This window comes from Calonectris borealis, chromosome W, assembly GCF_964195595.1.
Source record: "Calonectris borealis chromosome W, bCalBor7.hap1.2, whole genome shotgun sequence".
NCBI classification, from domain to species: domain Eukaryota; kingdom Metazoa; phylum Chordata; class Aves; order Procellariiformes; family Procellariidae; genus Calonectris; species Calonectris borealis.
In genome coordinates, this window is record NC_134351.1 from 21,913,407 (window position 1) to 21,939,223 (window position 25,817).

The following is a 25,817-nucleotide window of genomic DNA, read 5'->3' on the forward strand; positions in this document are numbered from 1 at the left end:
GAAGTTACCAGCACATTAGTCACTTCTTTACTGCACAGAAGAGCAAATGCCCGGTCCCTGAATTTCAATCCACATACCCAGTTCAGTGTCTATAGTGCCTGTTTATTACTACTAGTTTCCTTCCTGATTAAGAGCAACATTTTTTTTTTTTATATTTTCACATGATTCTGCAAAGATGCCATAAAAGATAAGTTTTGTTCCCTTTGTTCAGTTAAGTTAGAACTAAACTGAGTGTGCTGATTAAATTAAGGATGATTCAGTAGTTAAGCTGCACCATCCTGGAAATCAGAAGTGCTGTTCCTTGCTCTGTCACTGGCTTCCTGTGCTAATGCAGGAATAAATCAGTGTCATTTCAGTGGCAGTACAGATTCTGTTGTGGCTGTAGTCATGTACCATTCCTTGCAGTCATGCCCTTGATATGCAAAGCAGCCTTGCTGCAGTGGACTTTCATCCTGAGACTCAGCATGCAGTGCAATACTAACAGTATTCCTGGTGCTTAGCTGTTCATGGTCTCTCGTATCAGTGGTTAGGTGCAAGGATTTGAGCTGACCTGTTTAATGTTGAACTGAAATGACTGGAATGCTCGTATCTCTGAGAAGGTTAAAAAATTGCAGATGTACATATTACAAAAGATTGTCAGATTGTCTTGGTTACTGATATAATTGATTGGAAAGACTATGACTTTCTAGACTGGCCAGGGACGTCAAGGGCAACAAGAAAAGCTTCTATAGCTATGTCGGGGATAAAAGGAAGACGAGGGAAAATGTGGGCCCTCTCCGGAACGAAGCAGGGAGACCTGGTTAGCCGGGATATGGAGAAGGCTGAGGTACTCAATGACTTTTTTGCCTTGGTCTTCACCGGCAAGTGCTCGAGCCTCACTGCCCAAGCTGCAGAAGGCAAAGGCAGGGACTGGGAGAATGAAGAGCCGCCCACTGTAGGAGAAGACCAGGTTCGAGACCATCTAAGGAACCTGAAGGTGCACAAGTCCATGGGACCCGATGAGATGCATCTGCGGGTCCTGAAGGAACTGGCGGATGAAGTTGCTAAGCCACTATCCATCATATTTGAGAAGTCGTGGCAGTCCGGTGAAGTTCCCACTGACTGGAAAAGAGGAAACATAACCCCCATTTTTAAAAAGGGAAAAAAGGAAGACCCGGGGAACTACAGGCCAGTCAGCCTCACCTCTGTGCCTGGGAAGATCATGGAACAGATCCTCCTGGAAGCTATGCTAAGGCACATGGAGGACAGGGAGGTGATTTGAGACAGCCAGCATGGTTTCACCAAGGGCAAGTCCTGCCTGACCAACCTAGTGGCCTTCTATGATGGAGTGACTACATCAGTGGACATGGGAAGGGCTACCAATGTCATCTATCTGGACCTCTGTAAGGCCTTTGACACGGTCCCCCACAACATCCTTCTCTCTAAACTGGAGAGGTATGGATTTGATGGGTGGACTGTCCGGTGGATGAGGAATTGGTTGGATGGTCGCATCCAGAGGGTAGTGGTCAATGGCTCAATGTCCGGATGGAGATCGGTGACGAGTGGTGTCCCTCAGGGGTCTGTATTGGGACCAGTGCTGTTTAATATCTTCATCAATGACATAGACAGTGGGATCGAGTGCACCCTCAGCAAGTTTGCAGATGACACCAAGCTGAGTGGTGCGGTTGACACGCCTGAGGGACAGGGATGCCATCCAGAGGGACCTGGACAAGCTCGAGAAGTGGGCCCGTGTGAACCTCATGAGGTTCAACAAGGCCAAGTGCAAGTTCCTGCACCTGGGTCGGGGCAACCCCCAGTATCAATACAGGCTGGGGGATGAAGGGATTGAGAGCAGCCCTGCCGAGAAGGACTTGGGGGTACTGGTGGACGAAAAGCTGGACATGAGCCGACAATGTGCGCTCACAGCCCAGAAGGCCAACCGTATCCTGGGCTGCATCAAAAGAAGCGTGGCCAGCAGGTCGAGGGAGGTGATTCTGCCCCTCTACTCTGCTCTGGTGAGACCCCACGTGGAGTACTGCGTCCAGCTCTGGAGTCCTCAGCACAAGACAGACATGGACCTGTTGGAGTGGGTCCAGAGGAGGGCCACAAAAATGATCAGGGGGCTGGAACACCTCTCCTATGAGGAAAGGCTGGGAGAGTTGGGGTTGTTCAGCCTGGAGAAGAGAAGGCTTTGGGGAGATCTTATTGCGGCCTTTCAGGACTTCAAGGGGGCTTATAAGAAAGATGGGGACAAACTTTTTAGTAGGGCCTGTTGCGACAGGAAAAGGGGCAATGGTTTTAAACTAAAAGAGGGTAGATTCAGACTAGATATAAGGAAGAAATTTTTTACGATGAGGGTGGTGAAACACTGGAACAGGTTGCCCAGAGAGGTGGTAGATGCCCCATCCCTGGAAACATTCAAGGTGAGGTTGGACGGGACTCTGAGCAACCTGATCTAGTTGAAGATGTCCCTGCCCACAGCAGGGGGATTGGACTAGATGACCTTTAAAGGTCCCTTCCAATCCAAACTATTCTATGATTCTATGATTTAACTAGTATATGTATTTTTCTTACTGGTTACAGCTGAGTGTCTCCACTGAATAATAGCGGTCCTTTTAATTTCAGAGTATGTTATTACTTCCAGCTAAATATTGTCTTTAACTGCTGTTTTAGTAATAAATTGGAAAGAAATATTCTGTCCTTTTTTGTCTTCTAAGGCCATTCTTCTGTCAGTCTTCAGAAAATTTTCTTTGATTCATGCTTCATTCACAAATTCAGGTGTTCATAGCAAGTAGCAGCTTTAAATTGACTTCAGTGATGTTTCTAGTTGTTCCATTCATTCAAAAGGTTGAAAAGCTTATTTCTTTGCACATATTATTTTGTGAGGCTAAATTTTCCATCTCTGTCTTTAAAGACCAACCAAAATGTTTAGGTGCATGTCTCAAATCCTGATCGTGGCTCTCGCCCCATCACCTGAAGACATGATTTCATGAAAACTTATCAGTGTTTATCGCTACTAATGATATATTTGTTATCTTTTCCAAGAGAAGCAGGGACAAATGTTTAGGATTAATACGTATATCTTTATATTGAGAGTAATTATAGAATGCTTTATTATGAAATAACTAATGCACTTGGTAACTCTGGGTTTTGAAGTATGGCTTGAGTTTTATTGCAAGTCCACTGCTACTGTAATTAGCGTTGGTCAGAATTAGTAGCAAGAAAACTGTTGATGTCCTATAATCTGTGTTCTGCACATTCCCATTGTATAATAATATCTTTAATAAAGATATTAAAGATATATTAAAGATATCTTTAATAAAGATATAGATATCTTTAATATCTATAATAAATCTGTTAAGCTGTTATGGATGAGAAGACATTTTAATTGCCCATCTAAAACAAAAAAAAAGATAGAAAATGATTTCTAAGGCAGAAAGTCCAGCTCAAGAAATAAAATGTTCACTGTACTTACCTTCCAATGTATAATAATTTGCAGTAATATAATAAAAATTTACTGTTCCTAAGGAGCGTCTCTTTACTAGGAAGCTTTAATCCACTGCATAGACCATCTACTTAGGTTGATTAGCAGAAAGCATTCATAGGTTTTTATCTTCAATGAGAAGTAAAATGAGAGGTGGCCAAATGAGAGATTTCCATCATCAGGACTCTTGATCAGCACTGAGGACTTGTTCTCCAGCCTCCTCTCTCCTGTCTCCTTTCCCAACCTATTTCTTTCTTTGTTCCTCAGGCTACTTGTCACAGTCAGCTCTGTTCACTGTGCAGGTTCAAGTTTGTTCTTTGCCTGTTCATGTTGAGCAAATTCTTCTTCCATGCTTGGGCGACCCAGTGGGTGGCTCCTTTAGAATACAGGAAAAAAATGTTCTTTGCTCGCATCTCTGGTACCTAGCAGGCTCAAGCTCTGCATTAGCAGTTTAAAAGCCTAAATCTTTACTGACTGTGTCTGGGCTGTAAATCTTCGCAAGCCTGGTAAGTTGGAGAAAATTTGTGTTTTTACAGGGTTGGCAACCCCTTAAGCAGAAGTTCCATCCTGCTATCTTTCAAGTCCCTGTCCCAGGACTTTCAAAAAAAAGATCACAAATTTTTACCCGAGGAACTGCCAAACCATGCAATAAAACATGAGGCAGAACAAAAGCAATAAGCCTATAGCTGTAATTTGACAGAGTAACAAGCTCTGGGTTCTACAATGGGAAGATGAGGATAGTCTTTGTGTCAGCAGTCCTTTTTACTTGTAATGTGCCAGAATGAGAGATTTACCAAGATTGTGATTTATTATTTCAATGTTACAGGTTCATGAAAGCTTTAAGTTATGCTTCGTTAGATAAAGAAGATTTATTAAGTCCTATTAACCAAAACACACTTCAGCGTTCCTCTTCTGTTCGCTCCATGGTTTCTAATGCTACATATGGTAGCTCTGATGATTACATTGGCCTTGCTCTCCCAGTGGATATCAATGAAATATTTCAGGTATGTATGTGATAACTTAATGGATTCATTTGCATTTTCATACTGGAAGGTAGTTAACTGTTGCGTTATCATCAGAATAGATTAGATCTACAGAAATGAGGAAAACAGGATGTGGTACTTTCAAGGAATGCATTTTGGAGAACAAGAGTTACTTTTCTAACCCTGTTTACAGAAAAGCGCTAGTCTGTTTTGTATTATTAGGCAAATAATGACACAGACTAGGTTAGAAGTATGTTAAACAGTGGTAGCATAAATATGCTGTCATAAGATTTTTAGCTGACAGCTAGCTTTTATACTAAAATTAGCATAGTCTGTGGACTCTTTAGCCAACTAATTGATATGTTCATTGGTCAACCATAAATGATGAGCATAATCCCACAGTAAACTTCCTGCTACCATGATTTCTGCTACCGTGATCTTGATTTAATATTACTTTATTTGTATATCTATCATCATAGCATTAAATTATATTGTCTTTACTTAACCTCACAGTTATATTTCTTTAAGTTAAAACAGATTATCTTAAGTGTCTTATCAATTGCCTTCCTCTCTCTACTTAGTTAAAATACATTCCCATCTAACAAACTGATGCATCACAATGTTTAATATTCTGTTACCTAATTATGGTCTATGTCAAAGGTAAATCAGTGGCTTCCTTATCTTTAGTTTACTTAGTCTTTGCCTTTCAAACCTAAATTCCTTTCTTACTAATCTCAAAAAATTACTAAAGCTAGAGCAAAGGCAAGATTTTCCATCATACCTGCTTCTATTTCCCCTTTATGAAATGACTATTTTATTTCTCTCTCCTCCACAGTCTTTATGGCATGTTTATGTTGCCTCACTTCTTTTCTCTCAACTCTTTGTAGAGTTGAGACATGTCTCAACTCTGCAACATCTTACAGGCAACATTTTAGATGTCCTGGGTGGTTTTGCTCTACTTTCCCGAGGTCTCCAGTGTTGTAGAGTGTTTGTGGACAGATCATTAATAGCCACTTCTGAGTCACTGGTTTCCTTACAGCCTGTCACCACTATGTTTTACCATTTACTGACTGTTCATAAGCCTTGCTTAATAAATGTTCATTCACAAATGTATGTTTTTCTCATTGGCTTTTCTTTACTACTCAGGAGCCCATTCTTAATTTCCTCCTCCAATTAGATCTTTTTCCTGAAGTAAAAAATTGACAACATTTTATTTCCTCATTAAAAATATCTATTTTCCCTTTGTATATAATTATCACCTGTGCTAATTTTAACTTTCACTTGAATATTCCAGGTAAAGGAAACTCCATATTTCCAGAAGAAAACCACACCTCCGTTTGATGATCGTGGAGCTAGGGTCTTTGCACCTGATGCAGGAGGTATTGGTTTTGTTCCTCTTCTGTACCTTTCTATTGTTTGTTTGTACATTGGGTGGGGTGGGATGTTGGGTTTTATTTGTTGATTTTTCTTTACAGCAAAGGTTATTTTTAGCTGTTAATTTTTGAGAGCTGTGTTCTGGATTCAGGATAGCAGGCTATTAATTCCCTGTTTTATGTAATTCAAGATAATGTGGTGTTGCTTCAAAGCTTGATCCAGTTCTAATAAACCAAGAAGGAAAGTCTACGTATCTTTGATTATAATATGAGCTAATGTTAATTGAAGACTGGTAGTGATACTGCATTAAAGAAAGTAACAAAATTTAAGCCAAGATAAAATATGTATGCCACATATATATTGAGCTGTTATATTTTTACTCCCCTTTGATTACATGTGAATTTATAGGAACCAATAAAGGTGTTGGATGTGTATTTCAGAAAGTAAATTTTGTCTTTCTGTGGTGTTTCTGTGACAGTTGATCAGCGGAGGTGATGGCACATGGTACAAGAAAATTGCAAGTGCTCTGTAATGCCTGGCTTGTTCTGGAATGCGCTTTCTTTTTACTCCAGAGTAGTCAGAAATCTGTAGGGCATCAATATGTATCTTTTCAGTAGGACAACTGAAAAAGAAACATTGATACTGGTCCTAAAGTAGTACAGGATAGCTGTTGTCTTGCTTCTTAGTTAGCTGGAACTTTATTACAAGCACTTTGAACATCCAAATAGACACATCTTACTGATTTTTATTTTTTTTTCTTTTGTGTTGTTAATGTAATATATAAAGATGACTTTCCTGAAAGTGTGTTTCTGTAGTTTACTAAGTTTCAGTGTAAAGTAACGCCTGTTCAAAATTGTATTTGTTGGTATTTTCCACCCAGGGAAGAGCATGTCACTAAAGTGTCTTTGGCTTGTTTCTGCATTGCTGAGTCTAGTTTCATCCTATTACAGGCACTAAGTTACAGTTTTTTAAATTGTGTTTCTGTTTTCATTGATGCATATGTCATTTATACATCTGGTATATTGTACTAAACTTGTTTGATACTATGGAAATTCATAACATATTAATGTTACATGGGTATTACTATTACTAATGTTGATATAATGTCAGGATTTGCCACATATCTTCTTACAGTATATGTGTTTAGAGGTTGAATTCTGTCCTTTGCAATGTTTTGTTATGTATGATAAGCTGGGACTAAAATGTGATGTTTATTTCCCAAATGCTAACAAATCTTGGGAGCTTAACCATTCAAAAAAAGTTTCTAGATCTTCACACACACACCCCTCCCAGCCTTAAAAGGCTTAAAAGGGGAAATTTAATTGAAATAATGTTTTATTAACTGTTGGTTGTTTGGTTTTGTTTTTTCTGATGTCTAATTGCTCATCTACAGGTCTTCCATCAGGTACAAGTGATGTTGTCAAAAGTCCTTTTCAGATGCTCCGACAGCAGATCAGTCTCACAGAAATAATGAATACCAGCCGTTCAGATGCCTCTCAGTTTTTAGAAAATACAGAGGATACAGGGCTACAGGAGCACACAAATGAGAACTGCCTTTACTGTGTCTGCATTCAAATACTGGGTTATCAGCCTAACAACAAAGTGAACTCTTCATATAGTCGTACAGGTTAGTGTTCCTTGTGGGGGAAGTGTGATAAAACTGAATGAAAATACTGAATTTTGTTCATCTTTAAAATTGATGAATCTGTAAGGGTTTTTTGTTGTGCTGTTTTTTTGGGGGGGGTTGTTTGTTTGTTTGTTTGTTTGTTTCTTACTGACTATTGACCTTGAAATTAATTCTCCTTAAGAAGTTCACTATGTAACCAATGGTATTTCTATGGTCGTTTCCATCTTTTCTGTTTCTAGTGGTGTTAGTAGTTAAATATTTCTAAAAGCTTATCAAAATATAAAATTCAAATCTTTATTTAGTACTTACAAATCGATGTCCTGAAAACTGAGGTTTGCAGTCAAACTAATTAAAAGTCTGACTTCAAAGCAAGTCATAAAACAAAGCAAAGGAAATCTGATGGAGGAGTCTGTTGAAGTTGAGCTGTAACTTCTGGGATTTTGTCGTCTTTCTTCATATTTTGAGATTCAGATCAGATTCAGAATGATTTTCTTCCTAACCTCCTCTGCAGAGCTTGCAGTTACATGCCTTTTTACAATGTCTATAATAAAAAGATAACCCTGTAATGGAAATTCCAATTTCTGCTTAGTAGGAATCCTTACCATTTTACAACAGTGTTATGCATTCAGGTAGTAACACATAAAGAGTACTGTTGGCAAGGGGGATGACGCACAAAATGTGAGGAATGGCCGAGAGCGCTGAGTTTGAGCTCAAGTTCAGTATCGAGAAGAGATGGCAAATAAAATCCCAATTGTAGTCTTCAATTAGCATGAGGGGATTACAGGCGAGGCAGAGCCAGGCTCTTGTCAGAGGCACACAGCTGAAGGACAGGAGACCACGGACACATGCTGTAGGAATGGAAATTCCAGTTAAACATAAGGGGGAAAACTGATCTCATTTTGAAGTGAGCCCTTCTTTGAGCAAGGGGTTGAACTAGGTGATCTCCAGAAGTCCCTTCAGACCTATGTTTTTCTGTGGTTCTGTTAACTGCGCAACAATTAAAAGCTTGGATTTTACATTCATCTCTTTACATCCAAAATGCCAAAGGCTGTGGATAGTGAAACCTCCCAGAAGAATCTTACTTGTCACATCTTTCTGTTGACGAAGTCAGAGCCCTTTCTGCAAGACCTGTGGTAATTGTATGAACAAAAAGCTTGTGCATATGCAAGAGCATCTTTATTATGTTATTGATATATCCATGCTCTATTTTACATAAGAGCTCTACATGTGATTACATTTTTTTAGGCTTCTGTCAGTGCTTGAGAGTTGATTATTTCCACTCGAGTATTATAAGATTCAAAAAAAAAGTTATTTTTAGATGTTTTGAGTATGATTTGTCCAAAAACAAACATCTAGTTTCCAGCTGTTTTATATGCTGATAGTTACCGTACATAGTGCATCAGTGTCTTGCATGCTTAACATTGTTAAAAAATAAGAAAAGCATTTAAGTGAGGAAAAGTGTGAATAACAAAGATGTAACATCTTGTTTCTCTCAGATTTTTCAGACATTCCATATACTGACTGGTGTGGGCAGACCATACACAATCACTTAGATGTGCATTCCTCCAAATTTTCTGGAATTTCAAGCTGTAGTGATGCAGTATCCCATGGTTCAGCTAGCAGCACCAAGAGTACAGAGCTTGTACTAGGTAAGTTTGAAAGCCTTATGATTATTAGAGACTATAACTCGTAAAGTATTTTTTAGGTATTGTGGAAAAATAATATTTTATTTATATATACTGCAACAAAGTAATGCTCTTCATTTAAAAAAAAAACAAGCAAACAACAACAAAAAAAACTCTTTGGATGCCCTAATCATTATCCAGGAAGGTAGTTGCATTATCAATGACTATGGCAGATGGCATACTTTCAAACCGTTCTGCTTTAGCCATATGGCATTTTTGCAGGTAATGTAAATGCAGCTCTGTATCCGACATTACAATCAAATTGATTGCCTTTTTCCCCCACAGTGTTGTTAGTTAAAAAAAAAAAAATCTTTAAAAAAAATTACTGAATTTCTGTAAAGAGAAAGACATTTCTTTTTTAGGCTTGTGTTTTACATTTTGAATTATTGTAATTTCTTATGAAGTAGCTGGTTGCTGACTTCGCCAGTATCTGATACAAACAGAGCAGGTAATCACCCAGTTTGCAACATGATTTAGTGATAGAGACAGCACTGTAATTAAATCTCTCAGATTTTTCTAAATGTCACACAGCATTTATGAAATGCTAGTTTACCTTTTTTAAATATTTCCATGTTAAAATTCATGAAAATAATATTTTTGTTTGTTTGTTTTAATTTTAATGGGAATATTTGTTGGTAGTTCAGAATACATATATAAATACGTACTCGTGTGTGTGTGTAATGCTAAAAGAGACTTACGTGGCATAAGATTAGCACAATCAAAGACTATTCTGCTTAAACTCCATACTGTTGAATTTGTTTTTCCAGGAGTAAAATCAATCCCAGATGATACACCAGTGTGCAGAATACTTCTGCGGAAAGAAGTCTTACGTTTAGTAATCAATTTGAGTAGTTCAGTAGGAACTAAGGGCCATGAAACTGGACTCCTGACGTAAGTTAAATACATTTCAGATGTTTTAGCAACATTTAGTTGTATGTATTTTCTAAGATCTTTGAGATAGTGATTCACCTTATTTCTGAATTCTCAAAAAATTGTCAAGCAGGTATTATTATGGGTTACTGGGGATGATTGAATGTAATGTAAAAGCTAAGCAAAGAATTTTCCTTTTAATATGTTTGTTCTGTCTTTAATTTCTTACTCTTCCCCATTATTTTTCAAATCAGTAATTCAACTGTAGTGATGTTTCATTACATATCCAGTATGTCATGCATCTTTAAAAAAGAAATTATAATTCTTTTTTGTTATTTGTGCCAAATAATATATATCAGATAACCAGAATAACAATCTGAAAGTAACTTCTTGAGAAACACAAATCTGCTTTAAGCAAGAGTACAACTACTGGAATTAATTTATAGAAAAATTCATGTTAAAATATAGGAATATAAATCCAGGGACCACACGTTATAATAAAAAATGTAGGTTTCTGGGCTAGTGATGTTGGAAACTGACATACGACTGCTAAAAGAAAACACAGAAATGTTCATTTTAGTTTTAAGAATGCTTACAAGTAATTAAGCTAGCTTTTTGTATTTTTTATTACTGCTGTACATGTGGATGCCTATTCTTTGATATACTGTTCTCTTTCTACATCTATTATTTTAAGACTAGGTGATCTCAGAGATTCGGTACAACTTTCAAATTATATATTCTGTTTCATCTCATTAATATGGATTTCTTCCAGTTTGGTACAAGATAATGCTGTCTGTTCTGATTTTCTTGCTTCATCAGATCCAGAATGTATAATGCCTATTACTGAAGAGTTCTACTTTGTTAATGATGACAATCAAAATTTAATTGAACCGTTTTTAAAAATATGATGGAAATCTGTTCAAGACTTTTAAAATTTTGTTTTTCCTGTTGATCAGAATTAAGGAGAAATATCCCCAAGCATTTGATGACATATGCCTTTACTCTGAGGTGTCCTACTTGTTAGCACATTGTACGTTTCGACTTCCATCTCGAAGGTTCATTCAGGAGCTATTTCAAGATGTACAGTTCTTACAAGTAAGTGGAGAGTTCAGATGCATTGAATGCACCAAAACGTGCCAGCTGGGTGCAGATTTCATGTTCTGAATGCTTTCAGATATGTCTTAAAGGAAACCATTTTATGATGTCTTTCTAGTAAAATCTCTGACGACGTTAATACTTCATCTATCTTTTTCTTTTAGATGCATGAAGAAGCAGAGGCTATTTTAGCAACATCAACAAAACAGCCAGTAATTGATACATCAGCTGAATCCTGACCTCTGTCTCATGCAGTACATTGCATATAGACTTTCTGAAATCCTCAGACAACCTCCGACTGACTGGATAAAAAGTTTTGGAGCATCATTTTCTAGACCGTTCCAGAAGCTACTGGTACCTGAAAACTGAACTGAAAACTTTTTCTTCCTTAACCAATTACTGCCCCAGTCTTTTGAGCCCTTTGGGGAGTTATTAAACATTATCATAGTTTTAATAATAGTAATTACCAGTATATGCAAGAGCCAAGCACTGAACACCTCCACAAGTTTTCATTTCATTTTTACCATAAATTTAAAAAAAAAAAAAAAAAAGGACAACACTCGGAGACATCTTTTATGGATGACTTCTGATTCTGTTCCAGAGAAGCAGAATGATGCCTTGCTTTTTAGCCCCTGGATACCAGGAATCAGAGAGATGAGGGTGCATTCCGTTGCCAGCAATGAGGAGCCATGCTGTAATCATGGATACCAGGGGATTAATGTTAGCCTTTCTCTGTTGGTTTTTGTGCTGTTTATAAAACTACTTGGGGGGTTGTAACTTCAAACAGAAAGAAAAGCCTCTGTGAATCTGAGGTTTCCTTTAAGTTATTTTAATATTACTATAGTTGTAAGTAATTATATTAGCAGTTTCTCCAATTTCATTACACTTATGTTACATGTATCTTATCTGAACCAGTTAAGGATTTTCACTACAGTTTGATTTAAAAATAACAAATCATTTAAACTTAAAATGCTGAAATCGAATTGTTTTCCCTGAATGATATGCATGTGTGTGCAGTTTCTATACTCATGCTCATATAGTATGAATGTTGGTCTTACTCTTAACTAAAAACCTTTAAAAAGCGTGATTTGTATCCGATAAATGAATATTGTATAAACTAAACTCGAAGACATTTAATCATTCCTGCTTTTGTGAGAAGATATAATATGAGCGTTTTCCAAGTTCCATGGAAACAGCCTTTTATAAAAACAGAGGTTTGATTTGAATTTTCAATGGATTAGTGATCAAGCATCAGATAGTACTAATAATTGTAGTGAAAAGCCTTAAGTAGCAAATTTTGAAGCAACAGTAATTATAATTTTATATTGGTATTTGAGACTTCTTGCAAAAGTTACATGATACAGTGACTGTTAATGACTGAAATAGTTGTGTTTATCATGTTACTAGTGAGGTTTCTAAATTAATGAGTGCAAACTTAAAAAAAAAAGTGAGAATCTGTCACTTTTATCATGGATCTAAAGATTCAGAAGCCTTTATACGAAGGTAATATAAATATATGCAAATATATATATACAGTAGCATGACCACCTTTGTTAGAATGCCTGTAATAGAAGGGATTACCCTTTGATTTTGATATAGGTGAATAATTCAGCTGGACTGTACTAAGGTAGAACGTATTTTTATCCATTCACTTTTACGATTTTTTTATAATTGTCAAATTAATACTTAAGATAAGTGAGATTTATCCTGATGCTCATAACCCTGTTCTTACTAGCTATGCTACTGGGGATTTCAATAAGTAGCCCTGTGAACAGTAAAACAGGATTCCTAGTGAAATGTAGAATTTATTTGCTCTTATTGGAAATTTCATCTTGCCACATAAGTACTGCTTTGCAGCTATCACTTCACTGAGTTCTTACGTGCACTGCATACCATCAGGTTCTGGTAAAGCAGATCTCTAAGTTGCTGCTCATAGTCAAATTTGGTTCCTGAGATTATCTTTTCATGAGTTCCCACTGAAAGAAAGAGCAAAAAGAAACTGATTCAACTCTTTTATGGTCAGTGACACAAATAATATATCTATGTGTCAAGGCATGTTTGAAATGCTCTGAAAACATACCACACCAGTAACTATTGGACTTCTCTGGTCATAAGAAATAAATACTTCTGTAAAACCAAAATGTCAATCACAGTAGACCAAATAGTGGTATAAACTCCAAAGGAAATAATGTAGTTTTCCCAAAAATGGGGCTAGCATATCTCATACAGTAGTTTCAAACACTACCTCAGTTAGGCTAGAGTATAAGAGATTTGTTTTAATAACTAGATGGGGTTACATCAAACAACTCCATGTTATTTTTCTGCAGTTAAAGCAAAATAAACACATTTTATCACCTGTATTTAAAAACAAAAACACCTTTGTTCATTTGTTACCAGTTTAATCCATAGCACTTAATGTAGAAAGCGCCATAGGAAGGCCTCTGATTATAAAAAAGTAAGCAAAAGCTATGTCAATATACTTTTGAAAGATTCTCCATCCTGAAATGCTTATGTGTTCTGAAGTACTCGCTTGTGTGGGGATCCATGACAACAGAAACTTGACGTATGAATTATTGCTGCAAATTCAGTTATAAAACATAATTTTTTTCCTGAAAGTGTATGACTGTCAGTCGATTTCAACAAGTATGCATCAAGGATGTAAAGTCTGTACTGTACATAACATATAACATTTCTAGAATTAATTTACATATTTACACATTAAGTTCACATGACTTTCATTTTAATTGGCAAATGAAGGGATACTGTTACTGAAGGAATTTGATATTGGCCTAGTTATAAACTGTGAATTTCTAATTCTATCAATTTATTTTTTAAAATATCCCTTTCAAAGTTCTTATTTTGGGGTTTTATTTGCTTCATGATAAAACTTCAAAAGAAAACAGTAGTAAATAAAAATTGTGCTTATATTAACCCTAACAAAGAACCCTCCACTTCCCCTAGAAAGGGTAGCAAGGGAAGCTGACAGACCACCTGCTTTGTATTTTTTGCAATCGTAACTATTTGTGATACTGTCAAACAAATGGTAAAGCATATAGCATTCATTTACACTATATACAAATACAATTTGGTTGCTGTGGCAAAGAAAACTCCTGAATGATTAAACATGATAACACAAAAAACCTCAGACTGCTCTGAGGCAAAAGCCTTTGTGGGAAGGAGAGGCTGGCTGTGAAACCAATCACATTTAGTCTACTAAATTAGCTGGCTAATTTTCTTAGTCTGCTTTTACAGTCAGTGGAAAGGGATAGCCCTTTCCAAAGGGCAGAGAGCTAACTAAAGGGCTCCCAATTACTTCCCTGAGGGCCTGTTTCTCTCCACTGAGTGGGGAGGAGGACAAAGCTGGGTGCTGCAAGTGTCCTTCTGGAGAGACCTTTTCAGCTGTCTGAAATTCAGAGATGCTGAATGCTCCCAGCTGTCATGGACATCACTTGGAGCTGGAAACGGTCACGCTTTGAGGTGCCTAAGTTGTATGTTGGGCCCTTGGCATGTTGTATTTGAAACAGATGCTTTTCCTCATCTGACAGTTCTTATTTGACCTATGTACCCTAAATGTGCTCTCATTGGGTGGTGGTGGTGTTTTTTCCCAAGACACAATGAAGTGCTAAAGTATTTGGTAGTTTAGGGCACAGTGGCTTGGCACACTGAGGTAAGCTGCCCTTATAAACATTTAAAAAGGCAGCAGTGAGAATAGCGCTTGTCTTTTTGTCATTTTATTTCAAAACATATCTAGTGGTCTTGAATGAGAGAGTTGTAATTTGCAGTGAGAAGCTGAAAAAAAACCTATAGCACCTTTACTAGGTGCCTGAAGAGAAAGATAGCTATTTGAGAAATAGGTAATAAAGCCTAGTGAGAGATGAAAGAGTTGTTGCTTCTTAGTCTATGTCCTGGTCTTGGTATTTGGCTTTTTGGACTTCAGGAAGCTGGTGTTACCTTGTAAGTGTGAGCTCAAGCTGAGCAATCGCAGTGGAAGAATTCTTGCCAGGCTTCGGAGCGTCTCTGAGGTTTCTGCTCGCCTCCTGGCAGGGCTGCACAGAAGTCCTGTTATTCGGGGCTTTGCTGTGGAGCCAGTTGAAAGCAAGTCCCATAACTTTTTTTTTTCAGTTACACGTCTATTATCATGTGCTTATTAAAGGTATACTAGGTGAGAGTAAAATCTGAGAACTGTAAAAGACCTTTGGGAACATGCTAGAAAACATGTTTGTATTTCACTAGAAGCCCCCCATCTCCTTGGTTTTTGTTTAACTCCTGATTCTGGTTCCCTGGATCATTTTATTTTAAACAGATTTCTATGTTCAGTAAAGAATGTGGATTTTCTTTGGACTATTTTTGTAACATAGATGGATAGCAATGCCACAGCATGCAGAAATTGCACATTTTGCTTGAATTGCTTTGTAAAATACACTATTTTATTGGAGAAATGTAATTTATGCCAAAAAGCATAACATGCCATTTTGCCACTGAATAGGGTGTTTTAGCACAAGATGCAATGTCTTGGGGGGAAAGGCAGATGTCTTCTAGATTTAATTGAAAAATTGTTCCAATACTGGGCTGTCAGCATCCCCAAAACTGCATTACAAGAGATGATGTAAATTAATCATTCTGAGGAGGGAAGGGATCAAGGAAAATCTTAAGACTTATTCTCCCTGTCCCGTATGGTCTGTTTTTTTAATTTAGTAACACGCTGCTACATATTTGGAGGTTCTAGTGGTTGTAGGTCACTGAACAGACATTGAAATCTGATTTATATTGTATAACTGTAACATAGAAAGAAAAAGTATTTATATATTTTCCATAAGAATATTGCATTGAGCTGTGTATAATTTAAACAGAGGCTTGTCCCAAAATGGTATTGCCCGCCTTGATTTTTTTTTGTGGGTTTTTTTTTTCCTTTTTTTTTTTTCTTTTTTTTTTGTATAGTGTGTGCAGTTCATCTCTATGGGCATTAAAAGCCTCCTGAAGTGTGATCAAAGGGATGCATTGTTAATAAAATGTACTTAAACTTCTTAAAGTTGTTATGGTCTCATATGTACCTCTCGGCGCTAGAAATGGGTTGGAATTTTATTTATATTTGTAAGTTACTAATTAACTAGAAAAAACTGAAGCTTTCCAAATAAACATTTTTTTTGGTCAAAAATATATTTTACATTAATGCTTTATAAGATGTCTTAAAAAAAAAGTTTCATAGTTTGTACACCATTTTTATTTTAAAATTTTAAAAATTTAGAGTACTGATACTGAGAATTAATCATTTTCCATTATGTGATGTTTGCACATTAAGTATTAGCATTTTGACAACAGATGTGAAAGTTGAATTATAAACAAACAATGACAGAAATAAACAGTTTTCGGTTTTTGAAATCATTCAACCATTAATGTAGACAGATGTCTTAAAAAAAAAAAATTATACATGCCCCCCCACCCATGCAAAAATCCTAGAACTAAAGATTAGAAAATCTTTAGTTCTAGTGCCTAGACTGTATCCTTTGACTTTGGCATTATGCTCCTTGGAATCCTCTGTTTGACTGTGTACTTTTAAGCACAGGTAGTTTCATGAAACACCACCTGTCAGAACCAGCAAGCAGAAAGATTTATAGATAAAGAGGATCTAACTTCTCATCACATCGCCAAGCAAACTGTTTCCTTGCTTCGAGATAATGAAATTTCATCAGTGCAAAATCTCCCCAGGAAAAGACCAAGGGAGCTGCCTCTGCCAGAGCTGAGGTGGGAACTCCCACCAGGCCAAAGTGTCTCATAGAATCATAGAATATCTCGAGTTGGAAGGGACCCATAAGGATCATCGAGTCCAACTCCCTGCTCCTCGCAGGACTACCTAAAACTAAACCATATGACTAAGAGCGTCATCCAGACACTCCTTGAACTCTGACAGGCTTGGTGCCGTGACCATTTCCCTGGGGAGCCTGTTCCAGTGACCAACCACCCTCTCAGTGAAGAACCTTTTCCTACCTAATGTCCAATCTGAACTTCCCCTGATGCAGCTTCATTCCATTTCCTCGTGTCCTGTCGCTGGTCACCAGAGAGAGGAGATCAGCACCTCCCCCTCCACTGCCCCCCTTGAGGAAGTTGTAGACTGCGATGAGGTCACCCCTCAGCCTTCTCTTCTCCAAGCTGAACAAACCAAGTGACCTCAGCCGCTTCTCATAAGCCTTGCCCTCGAGGCCTTTCACCATCTTGGTCGCCCTCCTCTGGACACACTCTAATAGTTTGTTGTCCTTCTTATATTGAGGCGCCCAAAACTGCACACAGTACTCGAGGTGGGGCCTCACCAGTGCAGTGTAGAGCGGGACAGTCGCCTCCCTCGACCGCCTAGCTATGCTGTGCTCGATGCACCCCAGGACACGGTTGGCCCTTTTGGCTGCCAGGGCACACTGTTGACTGGTATTCAACTTGCCATCAACCCAAACCCCCAGACCTCTTTCCGCGGGGCTGCTCTCCAGCCTCTCGTTCCCCAATTTGTATGTATAACCAGGATTATCCCGTCCCAGGTGCAGAATCCGGCACTTGCTCTTGTTAAATTGCATACGGTTGGCAATTGCCCAGCTCTCTAGTCTATCCAGATCTCTCTGTAAGGCCTCTCTACCCTCGAGGGAGTCCACAGCTCCTCCTAGTTTAGTATCGTCAGCAAACTTACTTAATGTACATTTGACTCCTGCGTCCAGATCATTTATAAAAACATTAAAGAGCACTGGCCCTAAAATATGTATTTCATATTGTAAGTTTGGATTAAAGAAGCGACACAGGAGTCTGTATCACCCCACTGTTATTTTTAATTTAGACCATTCACAATATAATTTAATTGAAAATGCCTAACGTATTGTGTACATAAATTGAAAAACTGGAGCAAGAAGTAGCATGATCAGATGACAAAAGTTAGTCCCATGACTTTCTCTAAATTAACACATCAGGAAACAGGAAGAGTAAACAGAAATTAATATAAAAACAATAAATGCAGGACAACCTGAGAATCAGAGATGCTGAGAGAAAGTAGTAGCATTAAAGGTGCTGACATAAAGCACAGGATAAAGTTCCATGTAACAGCTGAACTGTTTCAGTGGCTTACTGCCACTGAAAGCTATTGCTCTCACAGCACTCTCTCCGATTCGTTATTCATTTCAATGAGAAAGGACGATATAGTAAACAAATAGGAGGGTAAGAATGAGATGACCTAATCTTATCCTGAAAGGGGATACTCAAGAACAAATCTATATTTTAAATTTCTAATGCAGTTAAGAGTTGGATTGAGAAACAGGAGAAAATCACTAACCATTTCTTTATCTCCCTTTGCCTCCTTCTGTGCATTTTCAACCGCTAAAGCAAAACCAAATATGCCTCCTTTCCTACTACTGTTGCTACTGGCAACTCTTCAAAAATACTATTTTGCAAAAATCTTTCCTCAAATTCAAGTATTCTCTGTCTTACTGCTTTCCTTTTCTCTCACTTCTATTAATTAGGCAGGTTTCCTTCCATGCTGTTCCCACTGCTTCATGCAAAGATCAAGAAACACTATTACTACTGAAAAACCAAGAAAAACTAGGATTAATCCTGCTCCTTTTGCTCCCTCAGGACAGGAGAGCAACACTGTAGTGTACTCAATATAAGTATTAGTAGAAACAGTGGTGAGAAAGTGATGTAATCTTTGAGAGCACAGATGTGCTGAATTCTTCTGTCCAGTCTGCCAATGTTTCCAAATTCTTAAATATTATAAGGTAATAATTTCAAAGTTGAGATACTGTCCTGGTTCCGGCTGGGACAGAGTTAACTTTCTTCCCAGTAGCTGGGGGGAGGTGCTGTGGTTTTGGGTTTGCAATGAGAGAAGCATTGATGGCCCATTGATGCTTTGGTTGTTGCTGGGTGGTGCTTGCACTGGGGACTTTTTTCGGCCTCCCATGCTCTGCCAAGTGCAGGGGAAGCTGGGCCGGGGGGAGCATAGCTGGGGCAGTTGACCCAGCTGGCCAATGGGGTATTCTATACCATGTGACATCATGCTCAGTATAAAAACCAGGAGGGGGGGGGGGGGCTCACCCCCCGGTTCGTGACACGTGGTCGGCGGTCGGTGAGCAGTTGCATTGTGTATTGCCTGCTTTGTGTATTCTGTTATTATTGTTGTTCTCATTGTTATTATTACTGTTCTACTTTGTTTTATTTCAATTATTAAACTGTTTTTATCTCAACCCAGGGGCTTTCCTACTTGTGCCCTCCCGATTCTCTCCCCCACCCTACCAGAGGTGGGGGGGTGAGCGAACGGCTGCGTGGGGTTTAGCTGCTGGCTGGGGTTAAACCACGACGGTCCTTTTTGGCGCCCAATGTGGAGCACAAAGGGTTGAGATAACAACAGATTAACTAGAGCATATTAAGGAATTTATCTCTGTTAACAGTTGCCGGTCACAATATTGATTCATTTGTTCTCGATATTAGTTTATCTGATCTGCACCATGCTCTTGTTTTTGCTGTACATGTGAAAGATTGGTGTTGGATTTTGTAGTCTGCTGTGCTCTGCAGTGATTAGTGATGTTTTGCCTGGGAGATTTGTTATTAAAACGCTGGCATTGGGGGTTATTTGGTATTTGGGATTTGTAATGAAGCCGTTTCTGTATTTCGGGTACCACCTCATGGAGACCATTAGCAATGACACCTCTGCCTCCAAGAGGTTTTTTATGGAGGAAGTAGAGAATGGCACCCTCACTACCTTCCTCTATGATGTTTTCTCCTTCGCTAAAATAACTTGTCAGTACCTTGAACATCCCTGGGTAGTTAAGATACACCTGTTGGTATTCCTTGGGAATATTGTTTCAGTTTTGTCCAAGGTTAATAAGCAATTTAAGAACGTCATCCAGAGATCTGCCCCAAGGCTGGATAGTTATGAGTGGCAGGGTGAGTGGGATAGCATGGGAAAAAGCCTAGGACGGTGGGCACCCCCAGTGTTTTGGAACTTCACCCCTGAAAAAGTGCAGAACCCTGAAAAATAAGTAGAATATTTGGAAGAAGTATGCTGTCACCCTGGCCATTCTAGGGAGACACAAATCACTGCAATGTGCTGGGGCCTGGCCCAAGCCTACCGAGCCCTGTTTAACACCACTCAGAACCCCCAAGGCGAAGAGAAGGTCTCTGGATCTGATGACAAAACAACAGGCTCTGTGGCTACCCCACCCCCCATGGCAGGCACGGCAGCTACTCCGCTCCCTGGGACAGAGAACCAACCCATGCCGGTATCAGCCACCCCTATACAAAAAAGAAAATGCACAAGAAAATCAGCTCGTTTAGTAAGGGATGAAGATGAACCAGGGCCATCACGACAACAGGAGGAGGAGGAGGCAGAAGCCATAAATGAGATGGTAACCACCTGATCCCTATCTCTGGGTTAGATGCGAGATATGCGAAAAGACTTCAGTCGTCCTCCAGGCGAGCACATTGTCACCTGGCTGCTCCGATGCTGGGATAAGGGGGCCAGTAGCCTGGAATTAGAGGGTAGGGAAGCCAAGCAGCTGGGATCCCTTTCTAGGGAAGGGGACATTGACAAAGCGATTGGACAAGGGGCACAAGTCCTCAGCCTCTGGAGGCGACTGCTGTCAGGCGTGAAGGAAAGGTATCCCTTCAAGGAAGATGTTATATGCCACCCAGGCAAGTGGACCACCATGGAGAGAGGTATCCAGTACCTGAGGGAATTAGCCATGCTCGAAGTGATTTATGATGACCTGAACAACAAGCAGTTACCCAAAGACCCAGATGAAGTCAAATGCACCCGACCCATGTGGCGGAAGTTTGTACGGAGCGCATCAACGTCACATGCAAACTCATTGGCAATACTGACCTGGAAAGACGGAGAGGAACAAACGGTGGAAGAAATGCCTGGCCACCTCCAGCAATATGAAGAAAGTCTCTCTTCCTCCCTATGGGCCTGCATCTCTACTGTGGAGAAACTGTCTCAGGAGGTCCAGCAACTCAAAGAGGATATGTCCTACTCCCCACCTGTACAGACCAGTATCTCAGCAATTAGGAGCAAGCGCCCCTCTGCTCAGGAGGGGAGATATAGAAGGTACACACCCCGGGGCACCCTGTGGTTTTACCTGCGTGACCACGGAGAGGACATGAGGAAGTGGGATGGAAAATCTACCTCGACCCTAGAGGCGTGAGTACGTGAGTTGCAAGGAAAAACAACCACAAAAGGGGGTTCTCTAAGGAAAACTGCTGCTCCAGTCTCCAGCGAGCAGTTCCCCAGACAGAGTAGACGGGCTGATTCCACTTCCGATCTTAATAAAGGGACCTCTGATTCATACTTACAAGAAGTGGGTAGTGAATACGATGACCAGGACTAGTGGGGCCCTGCCTCCAGCCAGGTGGAGGAAAGGGACAACCGGGTTTACTGGACTGTGTGGATTCGATGGCCTGGCACATCGGAGCCACGGGAGTATAAGGCTCTCGTAGACACCGGTGCACAGTGCACCCTAATGCCATCAAGCTATAAAGGGGCAGAACCCATCTGTATTTCTGGAGTGACAGGGGGATCCCAAGAGTTAACCGTATTGGAGGCCGAAGTGAGCCTAACTGGGAATGAGTGGCAGAAGCACCCCATTGTGACTAGCCCAGAGGCTCCGTGCATCCTTGGCATAGACTACCTCAGGAGAGGGTATTTCAAGGACCCAAAAGGGTACTGGTGGGCTTTTGGTATAGCTGCCCTGGAGATGGAGGAAATTAAACAGCTGTCCACCTTGCCTGGTCTCTCGGAGGATCCTTCTGTTGTGGGGTTGCTGAGGGTTGAAGAACAACAGGTGCCGATCGCCACCACAACAGTGCACCAGCGGCAATATCGCACCAACCGAGACTCCCTGATTCCCATCCATAAGCTGATTCGTCGACTGGAGAGAATAGTCCAAATCCTTCTGAAGGCCGGTTTTGCCATAAAGCAAAGTAAGGTCAAGGGACCTGCACAGGAGACCCAGTTTTTAGGAATAAAATGGCAAGATGGATGCCGTCAGATCCCAATGGATGTGATCAACAAAATAACAGCCATGTCCCCACCAACTAGCAAAAGGGAAACACAAACTTTCTTAGGCGTTGTGGGTTTTTGGAGAATGCATATTCCAAATTACAGTCAGATCCTAAGCCCTCTCTATCATGTGACCAGGAAGAAGAACGACTTCAAATGGGGCCCTGAGCAACAACAAGCCTTTGAACAAATTAAACAGGAGATAGTTCATGCAGTAGCCCTTGGGCCAGTCCGGGCAGGACAAGAGGTAAAGAATGTGCTCTACACCGCAGCCGGGGAGAATGGCCCTACCTGGAGCCTCTGGCAGAAAGCACCAGGGGAGACTCAAGGTCGACCCTTAGGGTTCTGGAGTCGGGGATACAGAGGATCCGAGGCTCGCTACACTCCAACTGAGAAGGAGATATTGGCAGCTTATGAAGGGATTCGAGCTGCTTCAGAAGTGGTTGGTACGGAAGCACAGCTCCTCCTGGCACCCCGACTGCCGGTGCTGGGCTGGATGTTCAAAGGGAGGGTCCCCTCTACACATCATGCAACCGATGCTACGTGGAGTAAGTGGGTCGCACTGATCACACAACGGGCCCAAATAGGAAACCCCAGTTGCCCAGGAATCTTTGAAGTGATCACGAACTGGCCAGAAGGCAAAGATTTTGGAATATCCCCAGAGGAGGAGGTGACGCGTGCTGAAGAGGCCCCACTGTATAATCAACTACCAGAAAACGAGAAGCAATGATGTGCCCTGTTCCCTGATGAGTCCTGTCGTCTTGTGGGAAAGCACCGGAGGTGGATGGAGTGGAGTTTTTACTCCTAAAAACTGGATCTCCTGTGCAGGTCCCTTGACCTTACTTTGTTTTATGGCAAAACCGGCCTTCAGAAGGATTTGGACTATTTTTTCCCCTTTCTCAAAAACAACTTCTGCTGTTTTGCCCCATACGATGATGTCATCAATGTATTGCAGATGTTCTGGAGCCTCACCCTGTTCCAGTGCAGTGTGGATCAGTCCAAGGCAAATGGTAGGGCTGTGTTTCCACCCCTGGGGCAGTCGGTTCCAGGTGTACTGGACACCCCTCCATGTGAAAGCAAACTGTGGCCTGCACTCTGCCGCCAAAGGGATGGAGAAGAACGCATTAGCGATATCCATTGTGGCGTACCACTTGGCTGCCTTTGACTCCAGTTCATATTGAAGTTCTAGCATGTCCGGCACGGCAGCACTCAGTGGCGGCGTGACTTCGTTCAGGCCACGATAGTCTACTGTTAGTCTCCACTCTCCATTGGACTTTCGCACTGGCCATATGGGACTGTTGAAGGGTGAGCGAGTCTTGCTGATCACTCCTTGGCTCTCCAGTCGACGAATCAGCTTATGGATAGGAATCAGGGAATCTCGGTTGGTGCGATATTGCCGCCGGTGCACCGTTGTGGTGGTGACCGGCACCTGTTGTTCTTTGACCCTCAGCAACCCCACAACAGAAGGGTCCTGCGAGCGACCGGGTGAGATGGACAGCTGTTAAATTCCCTCCGTCTCCATGGTAGCTCTACCAAAAGCCCACCGGTACCCTTTTGGGTCCTTGAAACACCCTCTCCTGAGGTAGTCTATGCCAAGGATGCACGGAGCCTCTGGGCCAGTCACAATGGGGTGCTTCTGCCACTCATTCCCGGTCAGGCTCACTTTGGCCTCCAATACAGTTAACTCTTGGGATCCCCCTGTCACTCCAGAAATACAGATGGGTTCTGCCCCTTCATAGCTTGGTAGCATCAGGGTACACTGTGCACCGGTGTCTACTAGAGCCTTATACTCCTGTGGCTCTGATGTGCCAGGCCATCGAATCCACACAGTCCAGTAAACCCGGTTGTCCCTTTCCTCCACCTGGCTGGAGGCAGGGCCCCTCTAGTCCTGGTCATAGTGTCCGTTTCTCACTTATTGCAGACAGGAGTCCAGAATTCCTTCATTACAATCGAAAGTAAGATCAGCCATTCTACTCTGTCTGGGGAAATTTTCACTGGTAACTGGACCACCATGAGACAGGTTTTTCCTGAAAACTGGAGCAGCATTTTTCCTGGGAGAACCCCCTTTTGTGGTTGTTTTTCCTTGCAACTCACGTACCCGTGCCTCTAGGGTCGAGGTAGGTTTTCCACCCCACTTCCTCATGTCCTCTCCGTGGTCACGCAGGTAAAACCACAGGGTGCCCCGTGGTGTGTACTTTCGATATCCTCTCTCTTGAGGAGAAGAATGCTGACTCCTAATGACTGAGATACTGGTCCGTACAGGTGGAGAATAGGACATATCCTCTTTGAGTTGCTGGACCTGCTGGGACAGTTTCTCCACAACCGAGACAAGGGAGGAGGAGACAGTTTCTTCGTATTCCTGGAGTCTGCTAACCATGTCATCTACCGTTGGTGCTTCTTCCCCTTTCTAGGACAGTACTGCCAATGAACTGGCGTACGACGCTGGTGTGTTCCTGTTGTGGTTTAATCTGGCAGGCAGCCAAATACCACGCAGCCGCTCACTCTCTCCCCCCGCCCCACCAGTGGAATGGGGAGAGAATCGGAAGGGTAAGAGTGAGAAAAACTCGTGGGTTGAGATAAAGACAGTTTAATAGAACAGAAAAAGGGAAAATAATAATGATAATGATAAAATATACAAAATGAGTGATGCACAATGCAATTGCTCACCACCCGCGCTGACCGATAACCAAGTAGCGATCGGTACTTCCTGGATCAAGCCTACCGTTCATATACTGAGCATGACGTCACATGGTATGGAATACCCCATTAGCCAGCTGGGCTGGCTGTCCTGATTATGTTCCCTCCCATCTTGTGTACCTAGCTCAGTCAGTAGGCATGGGAGCTGTCCTTGGACTAGGAGGGCACTTAGCAACAACTGAAAACATCAGTGTGTTATCAACATTCTCCTCATACTAAATCCAAAACACAGCACTAGGAAGAAATTTAACCCTATCCCAGCCGACACCAGGACAGCTCCGTACCAACTTCTGCCACATGGGTCGGGTGCACTGGACTTCATATGGATATTTGGGCGTTTGCTTGTTGTCCAGGTCACTATAAACCATCTCCAGCACGCCTAATTCTCTCAGGTACTGGATACCTCTCTCCATAGTGGTCCATTTGCCTAGGCGATACATAACATCTTCCTTGAAGGGATACCTTTCCTTCACGCCTGACAGCAGTCGCCTCCAGAGGCTGAGGACCTGTGTCCCTTTTCCCATTGCTTTGTCAATGCCCCCTTCCCTAGCAAGGGATCCCAGCTGCTTGGCTTCCTTCCCCTCTAATTCCAGGCTACTGGCCCCATTATCCCAGCATCGGAGCAGCCAGGTGACAATATGCTCGCCTGGACGACAGCTGAAACCTCTCCGCATATCTCACAACTCACTCAGGGATAGGGATCGGGTGGTTTCTGTCTCATTTACGAGTTCTTCCTCTTCCTCTTTCTCTCCTCGTGATGGCCCTGCTTTTCCATCATCCCTTTCTAAATGACCTGACTTCTGCTTCAAAGATTTCTTCTTTTGTACAGGGGCGACGGATACCAGCAAGGGTTGGTCCTCTGGTTCAGCTGTAGTACCTGTTCCTGGGGTTTGGGTAGCTGCAGTGCCTGTCGTGGGGGTTGGAGTAGCCACCGTGTCTGTTGCCAGGGTTGATCTCTGGACAGTATTCCTAAATAGTTGTTTAACCCTAAACAAGGCCT

At 41.2% G+C, this 25,817-nt stretch overlaps 1 protein-coding gene across 3 annotated transcripts in view; it reads left to right on the forward strand.

Moving 5' to 3' along the window:
* The window catches only part of LOC142075009 (rapamycin-insensitive companion of mTOR), a 129,467-nt gene extending 113,296 nt beyond the window's left edge, over positions 1-16,171 (forward strand). The window contains exons 32-38 of one of the 3 annotated variants that reach the window (XM_075135998.1): positions 4,290-4,467; positions 5,741-5,825; positions 7,214-7,447; positions 8,944-9,096; positions 9,900-10,023; positions 10,959-11,097; positions 11,262-16,169. In XM_075135998.1, coding sequence (XP_074992099.1) covers positions 4,290-4,467; positions 5,741-5,825; positions 7,214-7,447; positions 8,944-9,096; positions 9,900-10,023; positions 10,959-11,097; positions 11,262-11,336 — 988 coding nt within the window. In that variant the 3' untranslated portion in view covers positions 11,337-16,169. Of the gene's footprint in view, positions 1-4,289; positions 4,468-5,740; positions 5,826-7,213; positions 7,448-8,943; positions 9,097-9,899; positions 10,024-10,958; positions 11,098-11,261 lie in introns of all 3 variants that reach the window. The other 2 variants (XM_075135999.1, XM_075136001.1) reach the window with 2 other exon arrangements.
* The last annotated feature ends 9,646 nt before the right edge of the window (positions 16,172-25,817 follow it).